The sequence below is a fragment of the Leguminivora glycinivorella genome, chromosome 2 (assembly GCF_023078275.1).
Source record: "Leguminivora glycinivorella isolate SPB_JAAS2020 chromosome 2, LegGlyc_1.1, whole genome shotgun sequence".
NCBI classification, from domain to species: Eukaryota; Metazoa; Arthropoda; class Insecta; order Lepidoptera; family Tortricidae; genus Leguminivora; species Leguminivora glycinivorella.
Window position 1 is genome coordinate 30304138 of NC_062972.1, and position 20910 is coordinate 30325047.

General features: G+C 39.5%; 2 protein-coding genes across 5 annotated transcripts in view; one reads left to right on the forward strand and one right to left on the reverse strand.

Moving 5' to 3' along the window:
- The first annotated feature begins 554 nt into the window (after nucleotides 1-554).
- On the forward strand, nucleotides 555-9204 carry LOC125237912 (UBX domain-containing protein 6). Of its 3 annotated transcripts, XM_048145150.1 has the most exons (10): nucleotides 678-816; nucleotides 1056-1125; nucleotides 2064-2393; nucleotides 2902-3044; nucleotides 3838-3979; nucleotides 5030-5124; nucleotides 5434-5587; nucleotides 6131-6288; nucleotides 6992-7121; nucleotides 8395-9204. In XM_048145150.1, exons 3-10 carry the CDS (start codon nucleotides 2145-2147, stop codon nucleotides 8665-8667), a joined length of 1344 nt encoding a protein of 447 aa, XP_048001107.1. In that variant the 5' UTR covers nucleotides 678-816; nucleotides 1056-1125; nucleotides 2064-2144; the 3' UTR covers nucleotides 8668-9204. The 3 variants fall into 3 exon arrangements, with proteins under 3 accessions (XP_048001123.1, XP_048001107.1, XP_048001115.1); XM_048145166.1 differs by lacking the exon at nucleotides 1056-1125 and having other exon boundaries at nucleotides 555-683; XM_048145158.1 differs by lacking the exon at nucleotides 1056-1125.
- A 1568-nt stretch (nucleotides 9205-10772) lies between these two features.
- Nucleotides 10773-20910, reverse strand: part of LOC125242417 (structural maintenance of chromosomes protein 4) — an 86980-nt gene continuing 76842 nt past the window's right edge. For both annotated transcript variants that reach the window (XM_048151229.1, XM_048151228.1), the window contains 8 exons: nucleotides 20735-20892; nucleotides 20064-20202; nucleotides 18908-19087; nucleotides 17674-17856; nucleotides 15802-15931; nucleotides 13464-13581; nucleotides 12879-13062; nucleotides 10773-11568 (listed from right to left, as the gene is read on the reverse strand). In XM_048151229.1, coding sequence (XP_048007186.1) covers nucleotides 11404-11568; nucleotides 12879-13062; nucleotides 13464-13581; nucleotides 15802-15931; nucleotides 17674-17856; nucleotides 18908-19087; nucleotides 20064-20202; nucleotides 20735-20892 — 1257 coding nt within the window. In that variant the 3' untranslated portion in view covers nucleotides 10773-11403. The remainder of the gene's footprint in view (nucleotides 11569-12878; nucleotides 13063-13463; nucleotides 13582-15801; nucleotides 15932-17673; nucleotides 17857-18907; nucleotides 19088-20063; nucleotides 20203-20734; nucleotides 20893-20910) is intronic.

A 20910-nucleotide genomic window follows, 5' to 3' on the forward strand; every position in this document is an offset into this window, starting at 1 on the left:
TCCGGCCTCGCTCGCACGCTCGCTCGGCCGTATATACCCACTTGGCCGGAAATCCTCATTTTCCCGGCCTCTGATGTAATGTACTATTTATGTCCTCCAGTGTCAAATTTCAAAACAAAGTTACCGCTTCCCGGCTTGATCGAACAGAAAAAAAGCCTCCAGAGATTGTGATCTGTGTGATTGTGGTCCTGTTTGTTGTTACCCTAGATAATTTTATCGAGATTTTTCTTGTTTTACGTATGTAATCTACTAATATTTTATGCCTGTCCACGGTAAAAAATTTACGGTCTAACTTTGCTTGTTTCTAAACAAACTGTGCTCAAGTTACTTGTCCCGTGTGCAAACACTATTTTCCTCTTGACTTTTTTCGTCTGGTAACACAGCTATCAAAGTTGTCAAAGAAAATAGAAAACTGTCATTTGTCAGTTCGGTTTTGCAGTGCAAATGCTTTTTATTTTCAATATTAACCGATCCGGAATACATAAATTACATGTGTGATGTCTGTATTCGACACCGCGGTTTTTAATTCGACCCTGTACGAAGCCTTATATCTTCAAATCGGGGACACTTTCGCTCTAGCAAAGGACTTTTTCGGATCATGCGTGTCATCCTTACCAATTGAGGATTTTTCCAAATCAATTGTGAATTTTCCTGAATTATCTTTGTACGAAGAGATAGCCGAGGTATTTTACTTCAACGAGTTTCAATATCTGCTTCTGAAGACCTTTGTTCTCATTTTATTGTTTACTTTGTTATTGATTGTCATTTCTTGGCGTGTTTATGGCAAACGGATTTCTGAGCGGTTTATGAAACCAGGTGAGTGCTTTAGCGTAAATATTTGCAAACATTCGCGATGACCTTGAATGTCTAGTATTTACGCACCGGTTGCTTTTTAATATTATAGGTACTACAATACAAAAAGAATGTTTTTGTTCCCATATGGCCAGACCAGTTTCACAATGCCTGTTTGTTGCTAATTGTATTTGAATGTAATTGCTTTTTAAATGTATCTAAATTGTATTATTGAGGTTATTTAAAATATTCCTTCAACTTAGGCACAGAATCTTAGTCTGCATGAAGGTAGAGGTCCCAATCCCTGTCAGCATTACACCAACATTAGTTAAGGTAGGTTAGGTTCAATTTAAAAACATAGGATTACTTTTTAACCCTTTTAACTCAGACTGTATAACACTTTAAGTTCTCGCGCTTAAAAAGGTAAAAATAATGTTAATTAATCGCGTTCGACCTGTATGTGACTTTAAACTCGGACTGTGTCTAAATAACAAGCATATCATCACTACTTTGAAAAAATCTCACACTGCTCCTTAAAGACAAAACGTAAAGTAGTGCCGATATCCTTTGGAGTGTCGGCCAGCTGACTCCTAGACAATTATGTCATTCAAATTTGAAATTTGATTAATTAGAATAAAGTCAAACGATTCAAAAATCAGTCTGACACCGGAATAAATTAAAATGTAAAAATTTAAATGTAATGTAGTGTTTGTTATAATTTGTGTGTGAATGTGTATAGAATGTGATAAATTGTAGAAATCATACTTTAACTGGTGGACACAAATGAACAGAATTCTATAGCATTTTGTTTGCCAATGTGTTAACACCTCTCTACCCAGATCTGTCCTAGTTCATTGCATTGGTATGACAAATATTTTGTAATGGGCGACCAGAGAGTATTGTTTGGTTGTCAATAAGGTTTTATTTATTTAATAGTATGTCATTGTTAGTAACATAATAGAAAAGTGATTTAAATCCAGCTAATGATGTCACACTCAATTTACAGCAAATTACTTTTAATCTGGATTATTTTCATTTTCTACGTAATAATTATAGACTGAATTTAAACCAACACTTTACAATGTTATGGAAAATAGTACAAATATCTTAAACAACTGTATACTTTTCTGTTTAACAATTTCTGACCAAACTAAACTAAATAACTACACTTTACATTAATATAGTTTTTATAGAAATATTTTTTTAGAATGTTTGTAACCAAACAATTCATCCTGGTATCTCAGATAACTTATCTCAACTTAATCTTTCAGCCACATTGGACACAATAGAACAGCTGAAGGAAAGTGTTTCAAAGCTAAAACTGCCTAAAGAGCACACACCAAGGATTTAAAATGGCGGACAAAATTATCAATTTTTTTAAAAAGAAAAAATCTGATGTCCAGTTCAAGCGGGCTGGACCTGGGCATAAGCTAAGTGAGGCTACATTAAGCAGTCAGAGCTCAACATCGGTGAAAAATGAGCAGCCAGTTCGGAGGGCAGGGTTGTCAGCGGAAAGTAAGACTGCCGCTGAGGCTGCGCTGGCCAGGATGCAGAAGAAGAGCACTAACCCTGGGTTTAACACATCTTATGCTGCTATACAGGTATTATAGAATCATTTTCAATAAACATTTATAGTAAAATTTATTCATTGTTAACTGTGTACATAAGATTGTATGGTATACAGGAAATACAGCATCAACAGTTGCCCATTTCGAGCATACAATATTCTTAAAAACTACTGACTATATTAGCTTACTGGCTAACTTATAATTATTTATTTCCTGGATAATTCAGAAAAAACACATTGAGGTTATACATAGAAAACATTTTCTATCAACCAATTTACCAACTTATATCTATTGCCCTCCATGTTTTGTTATACAATCAAAAATACCTCTTCTTTGATTAAAAAAAAAAAATTTTTCTAAAAATTATTGGAAATAATTTATATGAATAAAATATAATTAAAAGTAGTAAGGTCTTTCAAAAATTATAAAAGTGTGAACTTTTATGAGAGATTTCATTTTAAAGACAAAAAACACTGTCTTTTCGTATTTTTCGAATGTATTACTGTGTATTTTCGTATGATAGTTAATAACTGTCTTCCAGGCACAAGTTAAGAAGGAACTTGAGAACGAAAGGGCAACAACTTCCAAGCCTCAGGAACTCAAACCGGACAGCGAAGCTCCGAAACAGAGTGCCGAGGAGCTGATGTTACCTAAAAATATGGCCACTAACGGAGTGTTCTTCAAGTAAGATACATGGCGCTGGCTGTGTGACTCAACCTAGTATAGTTATGTTTACCATTATCACTCAAACTTGTATGATAATCGTTTTAGTGATACAATGACACGTAACTTTTACTAAGCTTTTTGACGACTATCAGTCTGGCCTAGCAGGTAGTGGCCCTGCCTGCTAAGGCGCGGTTCTGGTTTCAAATCCCGGTAAGGGCAATTATTTGTGTGATGAGCACAAATATTTGTTCCTGAGTCATGAATGTTTTTTTATGTATATATGTATTTGTACATTGTATTTATATCGTTGTCTGAGTACCCACAACACAAGCATTCTAGAGCTAACCTGGGACTCAGTCAATCTGTGTAAAAGAATGTCCTATAAAATTTATTTATTTATTTATAACTACTAACTATACGAGTTTCAGTCACACAATTCTCGATAAATAGATAGAATACACCTCAGTAAACTTAAACTATACATCTGGTTGTGGATAGAGGTCAAAAATAGGAAGTCTTATTACTAAAGACTGTTCTATAAGTACAGGACCCTTTAGCACAACTTGACTTGTCGCGCCATACATACATGCGAGTCCATACATCAAGCGCGACTTCAAGTATGGACTCGCGCGCGACAAGGCAAGTTGTGCTAGAGGGGCAGAAAACAGAAACTTCTTTATTTAGACTAAAGAAGTTCCGCGAAACACACTTAACTTTAGGTTTCCTTGTGGCTTACAATCAGAGCTATACAATTTGTTTCTGTCAAAGTTGCGTGAAAACTCATATTTTCATTTGTCCTTTATTTTTCCAGATGTCCCATGATTAACGATGAGGTTTTAACTAAACAAGAATGGAAGGCGAAAATAAAAACGTTTTTGTATGAACAACTAGAAGAAGAGAGAGGGCTGACAGCCTGTCTCATTATACAGTCCTGTAATGATAACAGAGAGAAGGTATATGTTGTTTACCAATTTTAAAGCTTCATTAATGCATTAGCCCGAAAATAATAAACAATATTAAAGTTATAATGGCTAAAATATGCCACTAGTGCTATGTATAGTATGCTAGACGCCGATCAAAATCAAAATGTAGTCAGGCACTGTCGCGCCAATCCGCTATGAAAGATATTATCGTAAGCGTTTGTGCATTTGGCTATGTACCCAGGCAGGCAAGTATGGTCGCGCGATAAATGATAAAACATCAGGCCGTCCCTATCGCTCTTACTGATAGTGCGATAGGGACGGCCTGATATTTTATCGTCTATCGCGCGACCATGCTACCCGTGCAGGTATTTACAATATAGTACATACATACATACAACATACATACAATCACACCTGTATCCCATAAAGGGGTAGGCAGAGCACATGAAACTACTAAAGCTTCAGTGCCACTCTTGGCAAATAAGGGGTTGAAAGAAAACGAAACTGTGACATTGCAGTGACAGGTTGCCAGCCTGTCGGCTACGCCACAATTTAACCCATATCCCACAGTCGCCTTCTACGACACCTACGGGAAGAAAGGGGGTGATGAAATTCTTAACCCGTCACCACACAATATAGTATTTTATGTAATCTTGATATAATACAAAGATTTTCACTCAAAAGCTTGCTGATTGGCCTAATAGTACGGTACGAGAGTGAAAAACTTAAATTATATCACTATTGTATACAATACTTTTTCTATGAAGTCATCATCTTCATCAATGGACGAACAATATCATTCAAGTTAAAATTAATGTTAATAGCGTCGTTCAGCGTTGTATCAACATCGAATTGCCTGACAACCAATCGCAATCGCAATTCAGTACAAAACTTGTATGAAGTTCTATTTTTGAAATAATTACAGTTAACTAAAGTGAACTGTAATGAAAGTTCAGTTGAAAGTCCAGTTCCAAAGACTATCTAACACTGAAAAGTCAGCACTTATAGTTTAGTCTGTGGTTTCCTAATTGACAGATTAAAGTCGACGAGTAGAAAAAATGTTTATCATTTTGATTCCAGGTAAATACTTGCGTGGAGACGCTGTGCAAGTACCTAGAAAACATAGTCACTTATCCAGAAGATGAGAAGTACCAAAAGATCAGAATGTCAAATAGGTAAGTTTTTAAACTTTACTACTATTTATTATCAACTTTTGGTAATGTTTCTGTAGTAATAGTAAATTTACTAAAATATTAGGAAAACAGTATAATGAAAAAGTACTTAATTGACATGATATAGTTGAATTCTCAATAAATTATAAAATGAGTCTACAAACTTAATTCTGTATTATTCAAACACCAGATATAGAATCTTTCTTTTAACCCGAAGAAGGTTTATTTCAAGCTTTTTGTCCGTGATTTCTCAAAGATCATCATTAAAAACACAAGAAAACAATATAAGTATAAAATTTCTTCATATTCTAGAGCGTTCACAGACCGCGTGCAACCTATAGAGGGCTCTATGGACCTGCTGATGGCAGCTGGGTTTGTCCAACAGACTTTACCCAACCCGGACGGTCAGGACGAACAGTACTTAGTGTTCAATAAGGACAATGTGCCTAGCGTCGAGAGCTTGATAGTAAGTATTTATTATTAGAGATTTTATATGATAAATATTATAGGATATTCTTACATAGATTGACTGAGGCCCACGGTAAGCTCAAGAAGGCTTGTGTTGTGGGTACTCAGACAACGATATATATAATATATAAATACTTATATTCTGATAGCTCTATGAATGTGCTGATGGCAGCTGGGTTTGTCCAACAGACTACCTAACGTGCCTAGCGTCGAGAGCTTGGTAGTAAGTATTTATTACTAGAGATTTTAAATGATAGCTCTATGGATGTGCTGATGGCAGCTGGGTTTGTCAAACAGACTACCTAACGTGCCTAGCGTCGAGAGTTTGATTGTAAGTACTTTTACACGTCAACATTCAATAGATTGAAATTACAAATCGATAATTTTATGGTTATAATATAAGTATTTATTACTAGAGATTGTATAAAATAGAAAGCCGAAACGGCCTTGCCTAGAAAGCTGGATATCCCGGGTTAGTAATGGATTTTCATTTCTGTTAACTTGTAATATTTTATTTACATTTATTTGTTTTTTTTTTCAGACCCTAATAGAAGCGCTCCGTTCAGCCGAGCCTATACCTCTAGAACTAGACCGAGGCTTGCAAGTCCTTCTACCGTCTCAGGCCGTCACCAAGGTGCAGCTCCCGCCTTCCTTCTACGCGCTCAAACCTGAGGACATCAAGCGAGAACAACAACTCAGGTAAAAGTTTACTCAATAACTCGCTAGATGGCGCTGAACTGATCGCGGCATTTTCTACAACGCGCTAACGAGATGTTTATTGGGTTTGTATATAAGGGCTGAGGATAGCTAAAAGTATTATAGGGGTGAATCAACTTTTTCTTGTTTGTTATTGCCATGGTTACGGTCCCCTGGGTCACCCTGGTTATATGCAAAATAATGCTATTAAGGGCCGGTTTTTCAATCGCCAGATAAATATATCTATCAGATAAAGTTATCACTATCCTTTTCATCACACGTATAAATGACAATGACAGCTAACATTTATCTGACAGATATTATTTATCTGGCGATTGAAAAACCAGCCCTTAAACTATGCAAACATGCAGTTTTCTGGTGCCACCAACCCCTTTATTTAATTTGCCACTACTCTACATGCAGGATTGCAGGTTTGCATAGTTTAAGTACCATAATTTTGCATAAAACCAGGGTGACCCAGGGGACCGTAACCATGGCAATAACATACAAGAAAAAGTTGATTCACCCATAGAATGTACGAAAGCTTTTCGTGCCCCGAGTGTTTACTTGTTTAGGGTAGTTATGAAGAAATTTATTGGGAATGTGTTTATTTTCAATATAGTTTTTTTGATCATTTTCTAAACATACTGGATAAAATTACATTTTGTTTCCATACGTATTGTAAATGTAATCTACGTTGTTACAGGGCCGATGCCATTGAGAAGATGCAGATGCTGCGCACAAAGGCGATGCGTGAGAAGGACGAACTGAGAGAGCTTCGCAAATACAAGTTCGCCATCATCCGGGTTCGATTCCCAGACGGGATACTCTTGCAGGTAAGGTATTTTATTTTTAAAAGAAACTGAAACAAAACGTTACTAATATTTATATAAAATCCTGGGCCTTGGAGGGAAGATGTATTAACAACATACAATCACGCCTGTATCCCATAAAGGGGTAGGCAGAACACATGAAACTACTAAAGCTTCAGTGCCACTCTTGGCAAATAAGGGGTTTGAAAGAAAACGAAACTGTGACGTTGCAGTGACAGGTTGCCAGCCTACGCCACAATTTAACCCATATCCCATGGTCGCCTTCTACGACACCCACGGGAAGAAAGGGGCTGGTGAAATTCTTAACCCGTCACCACACAGGCTCATATATTAAAACCTTGCAAATTGATAATTTCACTTAGAGGAAGCATCCATTCTAATATAATATCATAAATGGGAGTGTGTGTGTCTGTTTGGTTGTCCGTCTTTCATGGCAAAACAGAGCGACGAATTGACGTGATTTTTAAGTGTAGATAGTTGAAGGGGTGAAGAGTGACATAGGCTACTTTTTGTCTTTTTCTAACCCCCCACTTCCCTAAAATAAGGGGTCGAAGTTTGTATGGAGCATTTCGATATTTTCGAATTTAACTCGAACGAAGCCGCGGGCAAAACAATTTATAAATATCTAGACATTGACATAAAGAGGTAGTTATTTTGTTTTTTCATCATCATCATGGGTCTTTAAGTCTATTACAGACTATTAAAACAGTGCCTTGTCAAGTTCTAGAGCGGCAGCGTTTTTCATGACTGTGTAAGCCAATACGGGAATGGCAAACGCGACCACAAGCCATGCAAGTGTAATGTGTCCGTGGCGAACAGGTTTCGGACAGCTTGATTCTGAGTGCCTTAAGCCATGCCTCATCGTGAATTTTACGCCCGTCGGACACCAGTCATTTGTTTTTTACTCGCTCGGAAATTCAACAGATTGTTGTTTCTGCTTACTACACATCAAAGAGGATCGAGCATTATAGAAAGTTACTGTCAAAGTAAAATGTGTAATCACAGTGCATAAACTGCCATCTCTCGGCACAAGCTTAAAACTTTTGAACCTCAGTTTTGACAATTTGGCCCATATTGTTAGCTTGATATGTATTGTGTCAAAATATAAAATATTAATAATAGTAGCGCCATCTAGCCGAGCGTTCCCCAAAGGTGTAAAGCCATCTATGCCACCGTACCTTTTTCTAGGGTTTGAGGTACGTTTTTTCTTAGACTTTATCCGTCTATACGGAGTTACATATGTCTTTGCTACACATAATATTTTAATCCTTTTCAGGGCACATTCTCCGTCTACGAACACTACACAGAAATCCACGACTTCGTCCAACAAAACCTAGAATACGATCTGCCCTTCATCCTCAACACGCCCACCGGCCACAAATTGACCCTCGAGGAGGACGCGACCAAGACCCTTATCGACCTTCGACTGGTACCGGCCACAGTGCTCACTTTCGCGTGGCACCCGTCGGTGATAGACCAGATTAATACTAGTCCTAATAAGGATGTGTATTTGAAGCCTGAGGTTATGGTTCTGGTTAGTGAGATTTGATTGTGATATTGATATGAATGTAAACGCTTAGGTACGAAGAACAAATGGCTAGATATGTACACACATTCCCTACACCCGCGTATTAAGGTAGTGTGTAGATATATTTGGATCTTTATCCGAGTCCATATTTAATAAACTTGGCAGTATATTTCAGGACAATGTTTTTAAAATAAAGTGAAGTCTATCGCACTAAGAAAAGTTCTAAAGTTATTACCGTTTCGTTCGCTAACTGCTCAAACGATCGGTATTTTAGCAAGGCCCTCTGAATATAACTTTTTCGAAAATATTTTGTCTCTGATCTTTCTATAACCACTTTATAAACAATTAATACTATGATGAGAGCATGTATATCATTTTAAAGAACTCATCCTCAATGCTTCTCGTGTTAACTTTACGTTTCACAGGTTACAAGATAACCCTTAAATGCATCATCTATTTTTAACCCCCGACGCAAAAACGACGGGGTGGTATAAGTTTGACGTGTCTGTCTGTCTGTCTGTGGCATCGTAGCTCCCGAACGGATGAACCGATTTTGATTAGTTTTTTTCGTTTGAATGCTGAGTTAGTCGGGAGTGTTCTTAGCCATGTTTCATGAAAATCGTCTCTTTTTAACACTTTCGCTACCAAGAACCCGACTGTCGGGCACACCGCTCGTAGAAGCGTAGCCGATTACATGGGTTTCCCCGTATGTAGCGAAAATGTCGTAGCGCCGCGTAGAGCCCGGTTTCGAAAGTGTTAATAAAACGTCGTCCTACTAATGTTTTATTGTTTCATTAAATATTGAGGTTATATTTTATTAAATATAACCTCAATATATAATATTTTATTGCCACATAATTTACACTATCGTGTATTTTTCTATGTACATTGGATGTTACTAAATGTCCATTCTATCGTCGCTTAGCACCCATAGTACAAGCTTTGCTTAGTTTGGGGCTAAGTTGATCTGTGTAAGGTGTCCCCAATATTTTTTTTATTTTTTATTTATTTATTCATTGATCCTGATGGTACCTTGGACTGATTCCGTATTAAAATATCCAATGTAAGAAGTACTGATACTTGCATTTAAAAGTCTCTGTCATAATTCAGAATGTATGTAGCACCTCTGTCACTTACTGTAGTCTTTTCACCACATACTTTTTAGATAGGTAGGTTTTTTTGTTAAAAGTAATATGACATGAAACAGTTAATAGGAGAGTTAAAAAAAACATGGTCAAACTTATATAATCTTCTCCTTTTAAGATTTGGAAGTGAGTTAATATACCTAGCGCTAAATAATTTATTTTCGTAAAAAAACTGAAGCATTCGTATAAGCCTCAGTAAACTCCTACTCGCGTGTGTAATGTACATGCATATACAAATCCATACTAATATTTTAAACGGGAAAGTGTGTGTGTCTGTCCGTCTTTCACGGCAGCGCATGGAGCGACAAATTGACGTGATTTTTTAAGTGGAGATATTTGAAGGGATGGAAAGTGACATAGGCTATTTTTTATCTCTTTCTAACTCCCTACCTCCCTAAAATGGGGGGGGGGGTGGAAGTTTGTATAGAGCACTCCACAATTTACGAATTTAACGCGAGCGAAGCCGCGGGCAAAAGCTAGTATGTTATAAATCCTAACCACTCATGAATCATGAACCTTATGGCTTTTCAATACATGTTAAATAATTACACTTCTAAAATTATCAGACTATTGTTAGTATAAGAGCTCAGCCACGACATTGGTCTGACGGCCCAGCCACGACATTGGTCTAAGCGCGACAGCGGTGAGCGGCAGCCATACGTGCGAATGAAAAGTCCCATCGCTGTGTCTCGCTCCAATGTACGGCTGCCGCTCACCGCTGTCGCGCTTAGACCAATGTCGTGGCTGAGCTGTAAGCGCGACAGCGGCGAGCGGCGGCCATACATTGAAGCGAGACACAGCGATGGGACTTTTCATTCGCACATATGGCTACCGCTCGCCGCTGCCGCGCTTAGACCAATGTCGTGGCTGGGCCGTAAGTCGTATTTAACTGGATATTTATTTTTGCATAGCAGCCGTTATTGTATGGTATTTTGTATATCGAGTTGTAAATTGGTCGAATAAATATTTAAAACAACGTTATAATGTCTTATCAATTTATTATTAAAATTACAATAATATCTTACAGTAAACATCAGATAAAGGTAACTAAGTATGTATGTTAATAAGCACAGGAAATGGCGCACTATTTACGTCAGAAACCGGTCGTAATTTATGCTTGCTTGTCCGCTTGTATGGTGGAACCCGCCCAGCGAGTTCTAGGTTGCGAAAATGTTAACTTCATATTAAAAATTGAAGTAGCCAAACATGACAAACGAACTCTCTTGTCCCACATTTGGAATAGTAATGACTTGTATTGAGCGTCTCTTCTCGGCGGGTACAAATGTGAATATGACATATGCGCTCCGATAAGCATGATCTAGCTCGTGGATCCCTGGAAAATGTTTGTGCTTTTGAATTTAGAACTCTTTTATTCTTGTAAAAGTTCAAACCTTATGTACTCATACAACGCACCAGGACCCAGGAGGTTAAAGAAGCTCATCATTGTGGGGCAAATGAACAGGAAGCGTGCTCAGGGTAGGGCACCCATGGGATGGTCAGATGCTGCGAAGAGGACGGCATCCAGCGCGCAACACACGGCTGTTGATGCTGTATGGTCGCGATCCTCAACAATGAGGGACCGAGAAGGAGAAGAGGCATGGAACGCTTCATTTTACGACACAGCGATGTCTTCTTGAGGCTTCTCGGGCAGTTTGTTCTCTATGGTGAGCGACTTGGTGCAGTCCTCCGTCTTGTAGATGCCGACCAGTCGGTTGGACACTTCGAACATGTTGTAGCGGAGGGAAATGATGATGAATTGAGCGTTTTTGGTGCGTTCCTGAAAGAGACAAAATAAAAACCGTTTAAAGAGAGGTAGCTCATTCAGAGCCGACAACACAACTCTAATAAAATTAAATAATAAAACTACGGCTGTAATCACGTTATTATATCACTATTGCTGCGACATGTTGCGGGGCAATTTGGCGGGCCCTCTTCAGGCATACAGGAGTTCACGCGGCGGCTAAACTCCGTGGACTCGACTAGCGATATAATATCGCGAGTACAGACGACTACTAAGAGATGTACCCATTTTTCACCTTATTACAATGCAATAAGGTAAAAAAGTGTATACATCTCTTTGTAGTCAACCGTACAACCGTAGATTCATTAATTATTTGAATATGTCCCACGAAACTTTAATGTGTACAACTCTAATTCAAAATACTTTTAAGATTCAAGGTGCTCGATTTAGTCACACAGAAAATTGTAAACTGTAAAATTTCCAAATGTGACTGTTGCGTAGTCTTACGACCCAGACAGCGAGTCTGCACGAAAGGTATAATGTAACCCATGCAACTACACACAAGGCGTTAGGAATATTTTGCATATATCTCTTTGGGCTACCCAGTAGCAGGGGCGGCTCACTCTGCGATTCTATCGCCGCGCTACAAGTACATGCGGGCGGCCGCGAGTTCGCGGCCTAATCAGGGGTGGCTCGCATTCCCACGGAACGCACGTTCGCACTTTCTATTGTTACTATACGTCGCGAGTTTTTTTAAAGGTTCATATGCGATATCCGCGGGTGGAATGTCTAATAATGCTTAGTTAAATAAACATCATGAATAAAATAGGACAATCTTACACTTTCTACTATCGATTAAGTAATTTATGTCCCACGGAAACGTTCAATAAGGCTTGTGACGTTGGGACTTAAACAAAAATAATATAAATACTGTATATATACCTAGAAAGGACCCAAGACTTGAATATAATTGAATAGGTATTAATTTTTTTTAATCCGTAGTCAACCCTATCGTCCGACGCTGCGCACGTGCGGCTCGTTTCTTTGTAATAATTTTGTAGGCATTTAAAAGGCGGCATTTCGTGAACATCAAAGCAGTGGGCCTTCTGTACTTGTACTATTATGTATTCTGTGCCAGTAGTCACTGCAGTCAGATGCCAGCGCGAACAATAACAGGGTTCACCGGACATACCTACTACCTTGATGTGGTCAGCTACGCCGATACAAGTTAGACTAGACATGGAGACGTTCTTGAAGTCGATCTAATCACAGCGTGGGCTTGCAGTAGTGTAGACACGAGAGCTAGTTAGGAGAGAATCATCACTGGACATGTCAGGACAGGTTACCTTGATATAATTAGCCACGATCGACACATTTTTGAAGTCGAGCGCGGCGTCGATTTCATCCATAACGTATAGCGGTGTGGGCTTGTAGTAGTGCAGCGCGAACACTAGCGCGAGCGAAGACAGGGTCTTTTCGCCGCCGGAGAGGTTGGAGATGTTCTTCCAGGACTTGTTGGGTGGACGAACGCTGGGAAAATAATATTTATTAATTATTCAGAAAACGTAGCGACACAATCCATATAATACGTATTTAATCAGAAACAGTCCAGAACCCATAGCTTTGAAGATCCTCATAATAAATAGCACGAACAGCACCTTATAAGCATGTCTGGTGTGTAGAATTGTAGACAGTTATAATTTTTATCTCATATTTTATGCAGTAAGCAGACCAAGGGACAGTCACTTATTCCACCAATAAAATATCCATACACCGTAGGTACACAAGAACATCATTCATTTGACAACCGCGCATCATCTTTGATACTTCCCATCCAAGTAATCAAATTCAGTACTTAAAATGTATACCTATATGTAGCAGCCGTAAAATGTATACCTATAGGTATAAAGGAATATAGCTGTAAGATATACCTGAAGGTAATTCCCTCGGTGAAAGGGTCCAGGGTATCTACGAGTTCCAACTCCGCGTCTCCGCCGAGAGTGATCATCTGGTACATTTCCTTCAGCTTCGTTGTTATTGTGTTGAACCCTGAAACAAATCCTTCATAAGTAGGTATTACGCATAAAATAGTCACATTTACATTTTTGAGCACAGATACAAGAATAGCAGACGTCATTGATTTTTGTCTCTTTTGTAAATAGAAGCTAACTTCTGAAGATTCCCGAATAGAATTTCAATACGTTGTTAAATTTTCTTTGTAATGTAAACAATTTCACGCGATTTACTCGTTTTACGCCGTAATGGCTAATTCATGAGTTATGACAAATCAATTTCATACTTTAACTCATAAGATACGTGCTCAGATACTAGTACACTCAAGTGCCAAGTCAATCCTAAATGATTAAACAAAATGATCAATGCGTTAATTCTATGTAAGTTTTGTGTTATTCATACTAATATTATAAATGGGAAAGTGTGTGTGTCTGTTTGTTTGTCCGTCTTTCACGACAAATCGGAGCGACGAATTGACGTGATTTTTTAAGTGAAGATAGTTGAAGGGATGGAGAGTGACATAGGCTACTTTTTGTCTCTCTCTAACGCGAGCGAAGCCGCGGGCAAAAGCTAGTTACTTTATTACATTTGCACACACAGTCGCATACTGTACTCTTAAAGAATACCAGAACCCTAAAAAAAATTTAAATGATTAGCTCATTACATAAATCGAGTACATCGATAATAAACCATACGTCCGGGATGGTAAACACTAAACAGGAACCGTAGCCTATCTGTATAGACGTCTGTTTACAAGAGGGTAATGGCAGAAAACACGATGGGGGGAGTTTCCGAGAAAACAACGTGTGCTACTATTAAGATCAATCGAATATAACCAAGGTCAAAATAACTCCAAAGATTTCTGGACAAGCCCTTATCACAGTATAATAAAGAGTACTATCGTACAGTATGGCCACTCCCGCTCCCCGCTGAAAGTGCCGCCCACCCGCTCTCGGTTACCTCACAGTTACCGCCTGTCAAAAACGCGAACAGTCGCTCAAAGCTACAAGTTACAATTTACAAGTGGTAGTCAAGGTCTAATATGACAAGTTGCAAAGAGACATTCGCTTGTAACTTGTAACTTTCAGTTTTGAGAAATGGGCCCCTGTCATATCTCATTCATACAAGCATAGTACGCGTACACCTACACGAGCTTAGAATGTGTGCTAGGAACGCGCCTCTTTCATATATTTGATCGCCAGTGTCCGAGGTGTGCCCTTAGTTCACACTCAAAACCTGGTAGCAACAATGAAATACTTGGCAATAACTTTTTTCAGTGTCATGGCTAAGTCTTTTAGCAGAATGCGAGTCTGCGGCGGCGACTGCAGACTGGTGCCCTTGCAACGTGGCGCTGCGATGCGCGCGGCCCGTGTGCGCGTCCAACAACCAGACCTTCAAGTGCGCGTGCGAACTGGGGTGCTTTAACTATTACTCCAACATACCTGCTAACCTCACTGTGAGCCATGAGGGCCCGTGTAAATCTTAATAAAAGTGTAATAAATGATGATGTGTTTTTTCACTAATCGTATCCACAAACTTGAGAAGTATTTAACTCTATAACATATTGGAATGCACAAATAATTAGGTCATTTTGTCGTTTAAACTGCCTCTCACTGTACATACTCGCCTCCTAAATTGCAACCCGTATACACATAATAGTGCTTAATAAAGGGTGCGATTTCACGGTAGACCTAGAAGGAAATGACGGGACGGAATAGGCTAGCTAGGCTAGTCTAGTCTAGACTCATATCTAATTTGGCACAAGAAATTATTATCTTCTGTAATATTTGACATAAGAAACCAATATTTAATGGTTTTAGGTATTAAATGTGTACGATGACTAAGTATTTTTAATTTAAAAATGCAAGTATTTTTTTTTGGCCACCGAAAACGCTGTCGGCCGTGTAGTGACGTCATAGAATTCATGTCAAATCAATCACCTTTATGCCTCGTACTTAAAGTGTCACAAAGTGTTGTTTTCACATTGAGGGACTTCATTCACAGAAAATCTATAGATGACATGGCTGATATTGTTTTCGCCTGATTATGTAAAAGTATTCTTTAAAAATATTTTTTGCGGTTTTTAAGTCATATTATAGTGATTTTTTTTTTCGATTAATAGGACAGATTTCGCAAAGATTGGCCTAGTACTGTCATAGACGAGACCCTTGGTAGGTAGGAGGTAAAAAAGAAGAAGGTCGTTGCCCAGCCGTGGACAAATGCTGACAAATACATAAATAAAGTAGTTTAATATACCTGCTAAGAAATCACTGGTGCGTCTCTTCTTGAGCTGGTCGTATCCGTTTCGAACTTCGTTCCGCTGCGCTGTGATCTGATCCAGTTCGGCCGCGCGCTTTATGTATAGCTCCTCTTTCGCTTTGTAGTCCTGTAAATAGAAAACTTTTAGAAACCTAGGTAGTAACAATCAACTTCCAATATGAATACTTTCTTACAACTTAAATCTATACACGATTCGTAGCGTATTCGCGTCCAAATACTTTCATCACCTTGCGATTAAGATTATATTGGACTGTGCTTACACACGAATCCTCTCATTTAATCTTGCTTCCTTTTGTAAGTGCATTTTCACATTATCCGATCCGATATCGGATGTAGGACCGATATCCCATACATTACAGGTGCCATCTTTAATGTTTTCCATTGAAATTCTTTGGAAATCCAATATCGGATGGGATAATGTGAAAACGCATCGCCTAGCCGATCTTACCCACTGTGCTGTGAGCCGCTGCCTAAGTTGGTCTACTGCCACAGACCAACCCCTATAGACATCCATTACAAGACGACTCGCGGTCGCCAGCCTTCCTAGTATTTGCACTGATATAAGCGCGGGCGCTCGCCGTGCCCGATCAGTATCGACCAAGTAACAGACCCGAAAGCAGCGCGTGTTTTTCGCACAAAAAAATTGGAAAAGGGTATTTTGATGCCTTAAAGATGTCCACCTGTAGTGTGAAATGGCGTGGAAAGGTAACAAGAAGCTCAAATTTAAAAACAGACGGCATTACATTCCACAAATAAGTCATATTTATAATTTATTCAGAGCCGGCATAGGTCAACTTACATTGGCCACTTACGCGTCAGTAGAGGGACAGTCATACTTCTGTCCCTTTTCATCTGGCGCGACTGCCCGCCGTCCTTGAAACGGCCAATCACAGCGCGCTTAACGGCCCAGCCACGACATTGGTCTAAGCGCGACAGCGGTGAGCGGCAGCCATACGTGCGAATGAAAAGTCCCATCGCTGTGTCTCGCTCCAATGTATGGGCGCCGCTCACCGCTGTCGCGCTTAGACCAATGTCGTGGCTGAGCCGTAACACATTCCCCGCCCGCTCCTCGCACCCCAAACACTGGTGACTCGTATCGCGAACAAAATATACAAGATTTCTACTCTATAGGAGGTTCTCTGTGGTCTACTGCAATTTCTTGTAACTTTTCCTCAACACCTTCTGACAGCCGCGCGAGTTTTCTCGCGAGTTGACTCGCGCGGCTGTCAGAAGGTGTTGATGTCATTTCAAGCCAGTCTTCTCCGAGACCACGGGGACAACGCCGTCCTTGAAACGTTGGAGGTCAGTTTAATATGTAGTTTATACGCGATTAAGTCCCGATTTTAAAAATTATTATGTGTAATAATCGTGAAAGTTTAAATCAGGGTCTTTGCTCATTTAGTTCAGTATAGGATCGGCGAGCGCGAGCGGTTTGGATCGAGAACGTATACGTAACGTGTGTGACTGCGCCGACCGAGAGCGAGAGCTACTTAGCAGAGCAACAAAAAACGTCAAGTTTTCATATTGAACTTCGTTTATTTACAACCTTTCGGCCCGGAATGTTACTATCTGTGGACTATTCGTATCATTTTGACACTATTCGGTCCCATTCGTTCTGATCTTTCCGACCGCAGTGGTCGCTGGTCTGGCTGAACTAAATGAGCAAAAGACCTAAAAGAGCGAACTAGTTCGTAGGAGCGATTAAACGAAATCGGAGCGCTCCGATCAACGAACGAAACGGCACAAGCCTGCTAAGTTCGTCGACGGCCATTTCTTCTAATTCTTCCGCAGAATGTATTTCGAGAGTATAAGATCCTTTAGTTACAGTTCATGTAAAGGGAGTCTCACCTGTATAGCCTGTAGATTGGGTTTAGCATCTCCCAAGCGGCCTTGCTGCGCTGTGAGTCGCTCCCTAAGTTCGTCGACGGCCATTTCTTCCAGTTCTTCCACAGTGTGTTTTGCGAGTGGCTCTGGTGGCTCGATACCGGGCACTCCTTCGATGCCTGGGTCTTCTAGCTTCAGGTTTCGTAGCTAGAAAAAAACACAATTGTAGTTAAAGAAATCTGCTTAGAATGAAATTGGGCAATTCAAAAAACAAAAGATGTACAAACAATGAAAAAAATTGATAGTTTGTGGTCAGCACAGCAGGTGAATATCAAGTAAAAAAAATTAAATCAACTACTGATTTCGCCATGTACTTATACTTATTTGATACATACATACATACAATCACGCCTGTATCCCATAAAGGGGTAGGCAGAGCACATGAAACTACTAAAGCTTCTGGGTCACTCTTGGCAAATAAGGGGTGTTGCCACGTGTCTGGGGGTCGAGGGTCTTGGGCAGGTATCGGAGAGAAAACGATGCTGCTTGGTTCAGGTCTATATTAAAAGTGAATGTACTTATTCTAGTTATACAGTTTTAAGGGATTAGCATGACGTTATTACTATTGATAATACCGCCATCTATCGGCGGTATTGGGAACTACATAACTCTTTAATGACCTATATCGAACATGCGATCCTTGAGGTAAGCCATCTAGGATTCGGACTAGTATGTAAAAGTAATCATAGATGGCGCTGTCAACAGATGACAAGTTGACGGTTAAAAGAAAACGAAACTGTGGCATTGCAGTGACAGGTTGCCAGCCTCTCGCCTACACCACAATTTAACCCACTTATTTGATATCAGAAGATAAATTAATGAAATAGGTACAAAAATCAGCGACTAAAATAGCTAACAAAGCAATTAGCCTAAATGATATGGTAATGATATTCTTAGGTATTTTTAGTGCCCAGCTAACGCTGGTTGCCTAGCGGTAAGACCGTGTGACTTTCAATCCGGAGGTCGCGGGTTCGAAGCCCGGCTCGTACCAATGAGTTTTTCGGAACTTACGTGTGAAATGTCATTTGATATTTGCCAGTCGCTTTTCGGTGAAGGAAGACATCGTGAGGAAACAGGACTAATTCCCAATAACGCCTTCGGGTTAGAAGGTCAGATCACGGTGAACACTTGATCAAGTATGGGTTAAATGTCAGGTCTTGTATTACGTCAAACCGATTAATTTATAAGATATACTTACGTCTCGCTCTAATTGCGGCATCTTAGCTCTGAAGTCGACGATACTCTTCTCCATCTTGGTGACGTTGTTTTTGGCTTCAAGTTGCTCGCTCTTGTACTTGTTCATTTTCGCTTGGAGTGCCGCTATCTCTTTCTTCAGCTCCGAGAATGAGTCGGTTCCTTCGGAGATTTGCTCGTCCAACTAGAAGTGGAAGGATATTTTAATCAAGTGCTTTATTGAATAGTCGGTTATTATTTAGGATTTTAATTACGAAGATTTAAAAAGACTCGCATTGCCTGACGTCAAAATACTTATTTTGATAGGTATGTGGGCCATTTTTTAGTGTTCCGTAGTCAACTAGGAACCCTTATAGTTTCGCCATGTCTGTCTGTCCGTCCGTCCGTCCGACCGTCCGTCCGCGGATAATCTCAGTAACCGTTAGCACTAGAAAGCTGAAATTTGGTACCAATATGTATATCAATCACGCCGACAAAGTGAAAAAATAAAAAATGGAAAAAAATATTTTATTAGGGTACCTGTAAAGTACCAGAGTAAGTAGTAAGTAAGTAGGGGTAGGGTACATGTAAAGTGGGGGCTGATATTTTTTTTTATTCGAACCCCAACGTGTGATATATTGTTGGATAGGTATTTAAAAATGAATAAGGGTTTACTAATATCGTTTTTTGATAATATTAATATTTTCGGAAATAATCGCTCCTAAAGGAAAAAAAAAGAGCGTCCCTCTAACTTTTGAACCATATGTTTAAAAAATATGAAAAAAATCACAAAAGTATAACATTATAAAGACTTTCTAGGAAAATTGTTTTGAACTAGATAGGTTCCGTAGTTTTTGAGAAAAATACGGAAAACTACGGAACCCTACACTGAGCGTGGCCCGACACGCTCTTAGCCGGTTTTTCTCAAAGTTGTCCACCCCACTTTTTTTTTAATTTGGATTTATTTATGTAGTTTCCACTCAGAATCGCGAGCTCTTTCTATTCTAATAGGAGAAAAAGAGTGTCCCAAGGTTTTTCTCCCATTCCGTTACCATTAAACAATATTGAAATTTCTTGCTTAATTATCGTCACAAAACTGACAGTGAGTTAATTTTTGTTAACAACTTTCGCTAACTGGGGGGTCCAAATTCTGAAAATGCCCTTGTCCTCGATGGACTCACCTCCTCAATAAACTTCTGCATCTCGGCGCTGTCGAGAGTGAGCTGTTTCTTCTCGTTGTTCCACGTCTCCAGTTTCCTCTCGTTCTCGGCCAAGTCCGCTTCCATCTGAGCTATCTTGTCTTTGGACTTTTTGGCGTTTCTGAAAACAAAATACAGTGAATGTTAACTACTACTGTTTCTGTGTTTATATCGCTTCTTTCTTGCACACATGCTAATTTATTTACGTTGATGTAATTACGTAGAATTATTTATAAATTGGGGGCTTCTGACTTCTCTGACTTCTCAACTAACCATAGTTACAATGTTTGCGGCTACATGGTTTTCTTGGACCTACTAAATATTGCTACAGAAGAACCAACTTCTTGCTAGTGTTAATAGCTTGGTGATCTCACTGGACACCTTATCTATCTTTTTGGAGAAATCATCCACTCTTTTCTCAAGCTATTTGACCTTGCCACCAGTCATAACAATCTTCTCAGCTATATGGTTTTCTTAGACTACCTGTGAGAGGAAAACCCACCTGCTGCTAGTGTTAATAAAGACCGTAAGCTTAATGATCTCGCTGAACACCTTGTCTATCTTCTTGGGCAGATCCTTCTTTGATTTTGCCACCAGCTAAGATTACAATCTTCTCGGCTGTATGTTTTTCTTGGACCTAGAATTGAACCAACCTCTTGCTTGTGTTAATAGCGACCCGTAGCTTGGTGATCTCGCTGGACACCTTATCGATCTTCTTGGAGAGGTCGTCGACACTCTTCTGGAGCTCCTTGACCTTGCTGCCGGCGACGGCTGCGATTTGGGCGTCCACTCCGTGCACTTCTTTTTCCACCTGGAAATAGACTGGAGT

Bases quoted from the DNA above. Each gene is read 5' to 3' on its own strand.
- LOC125237912 (XM_048145166.1), top strand. From the start codon at position 2,145: ATGGCGGACAAAATTATCAATTTTTTTAAAAAGAAAAAATCTGATGTC. The intron at 3,980-5,029 runs GTATATGTTGTT...TTTTGATTCCAG, and splicing joins GTAATGATAACAGAGAGAAG to GTAAATACTTGCGTGGAGAC. The intron at 5,125-5,433 runs GTAAGTTTTTAA...TTCATATTCTAG, and splicing joins AAGATCAGAATGTCAAATAG to AGCGTTCACAGACCGCGTGC.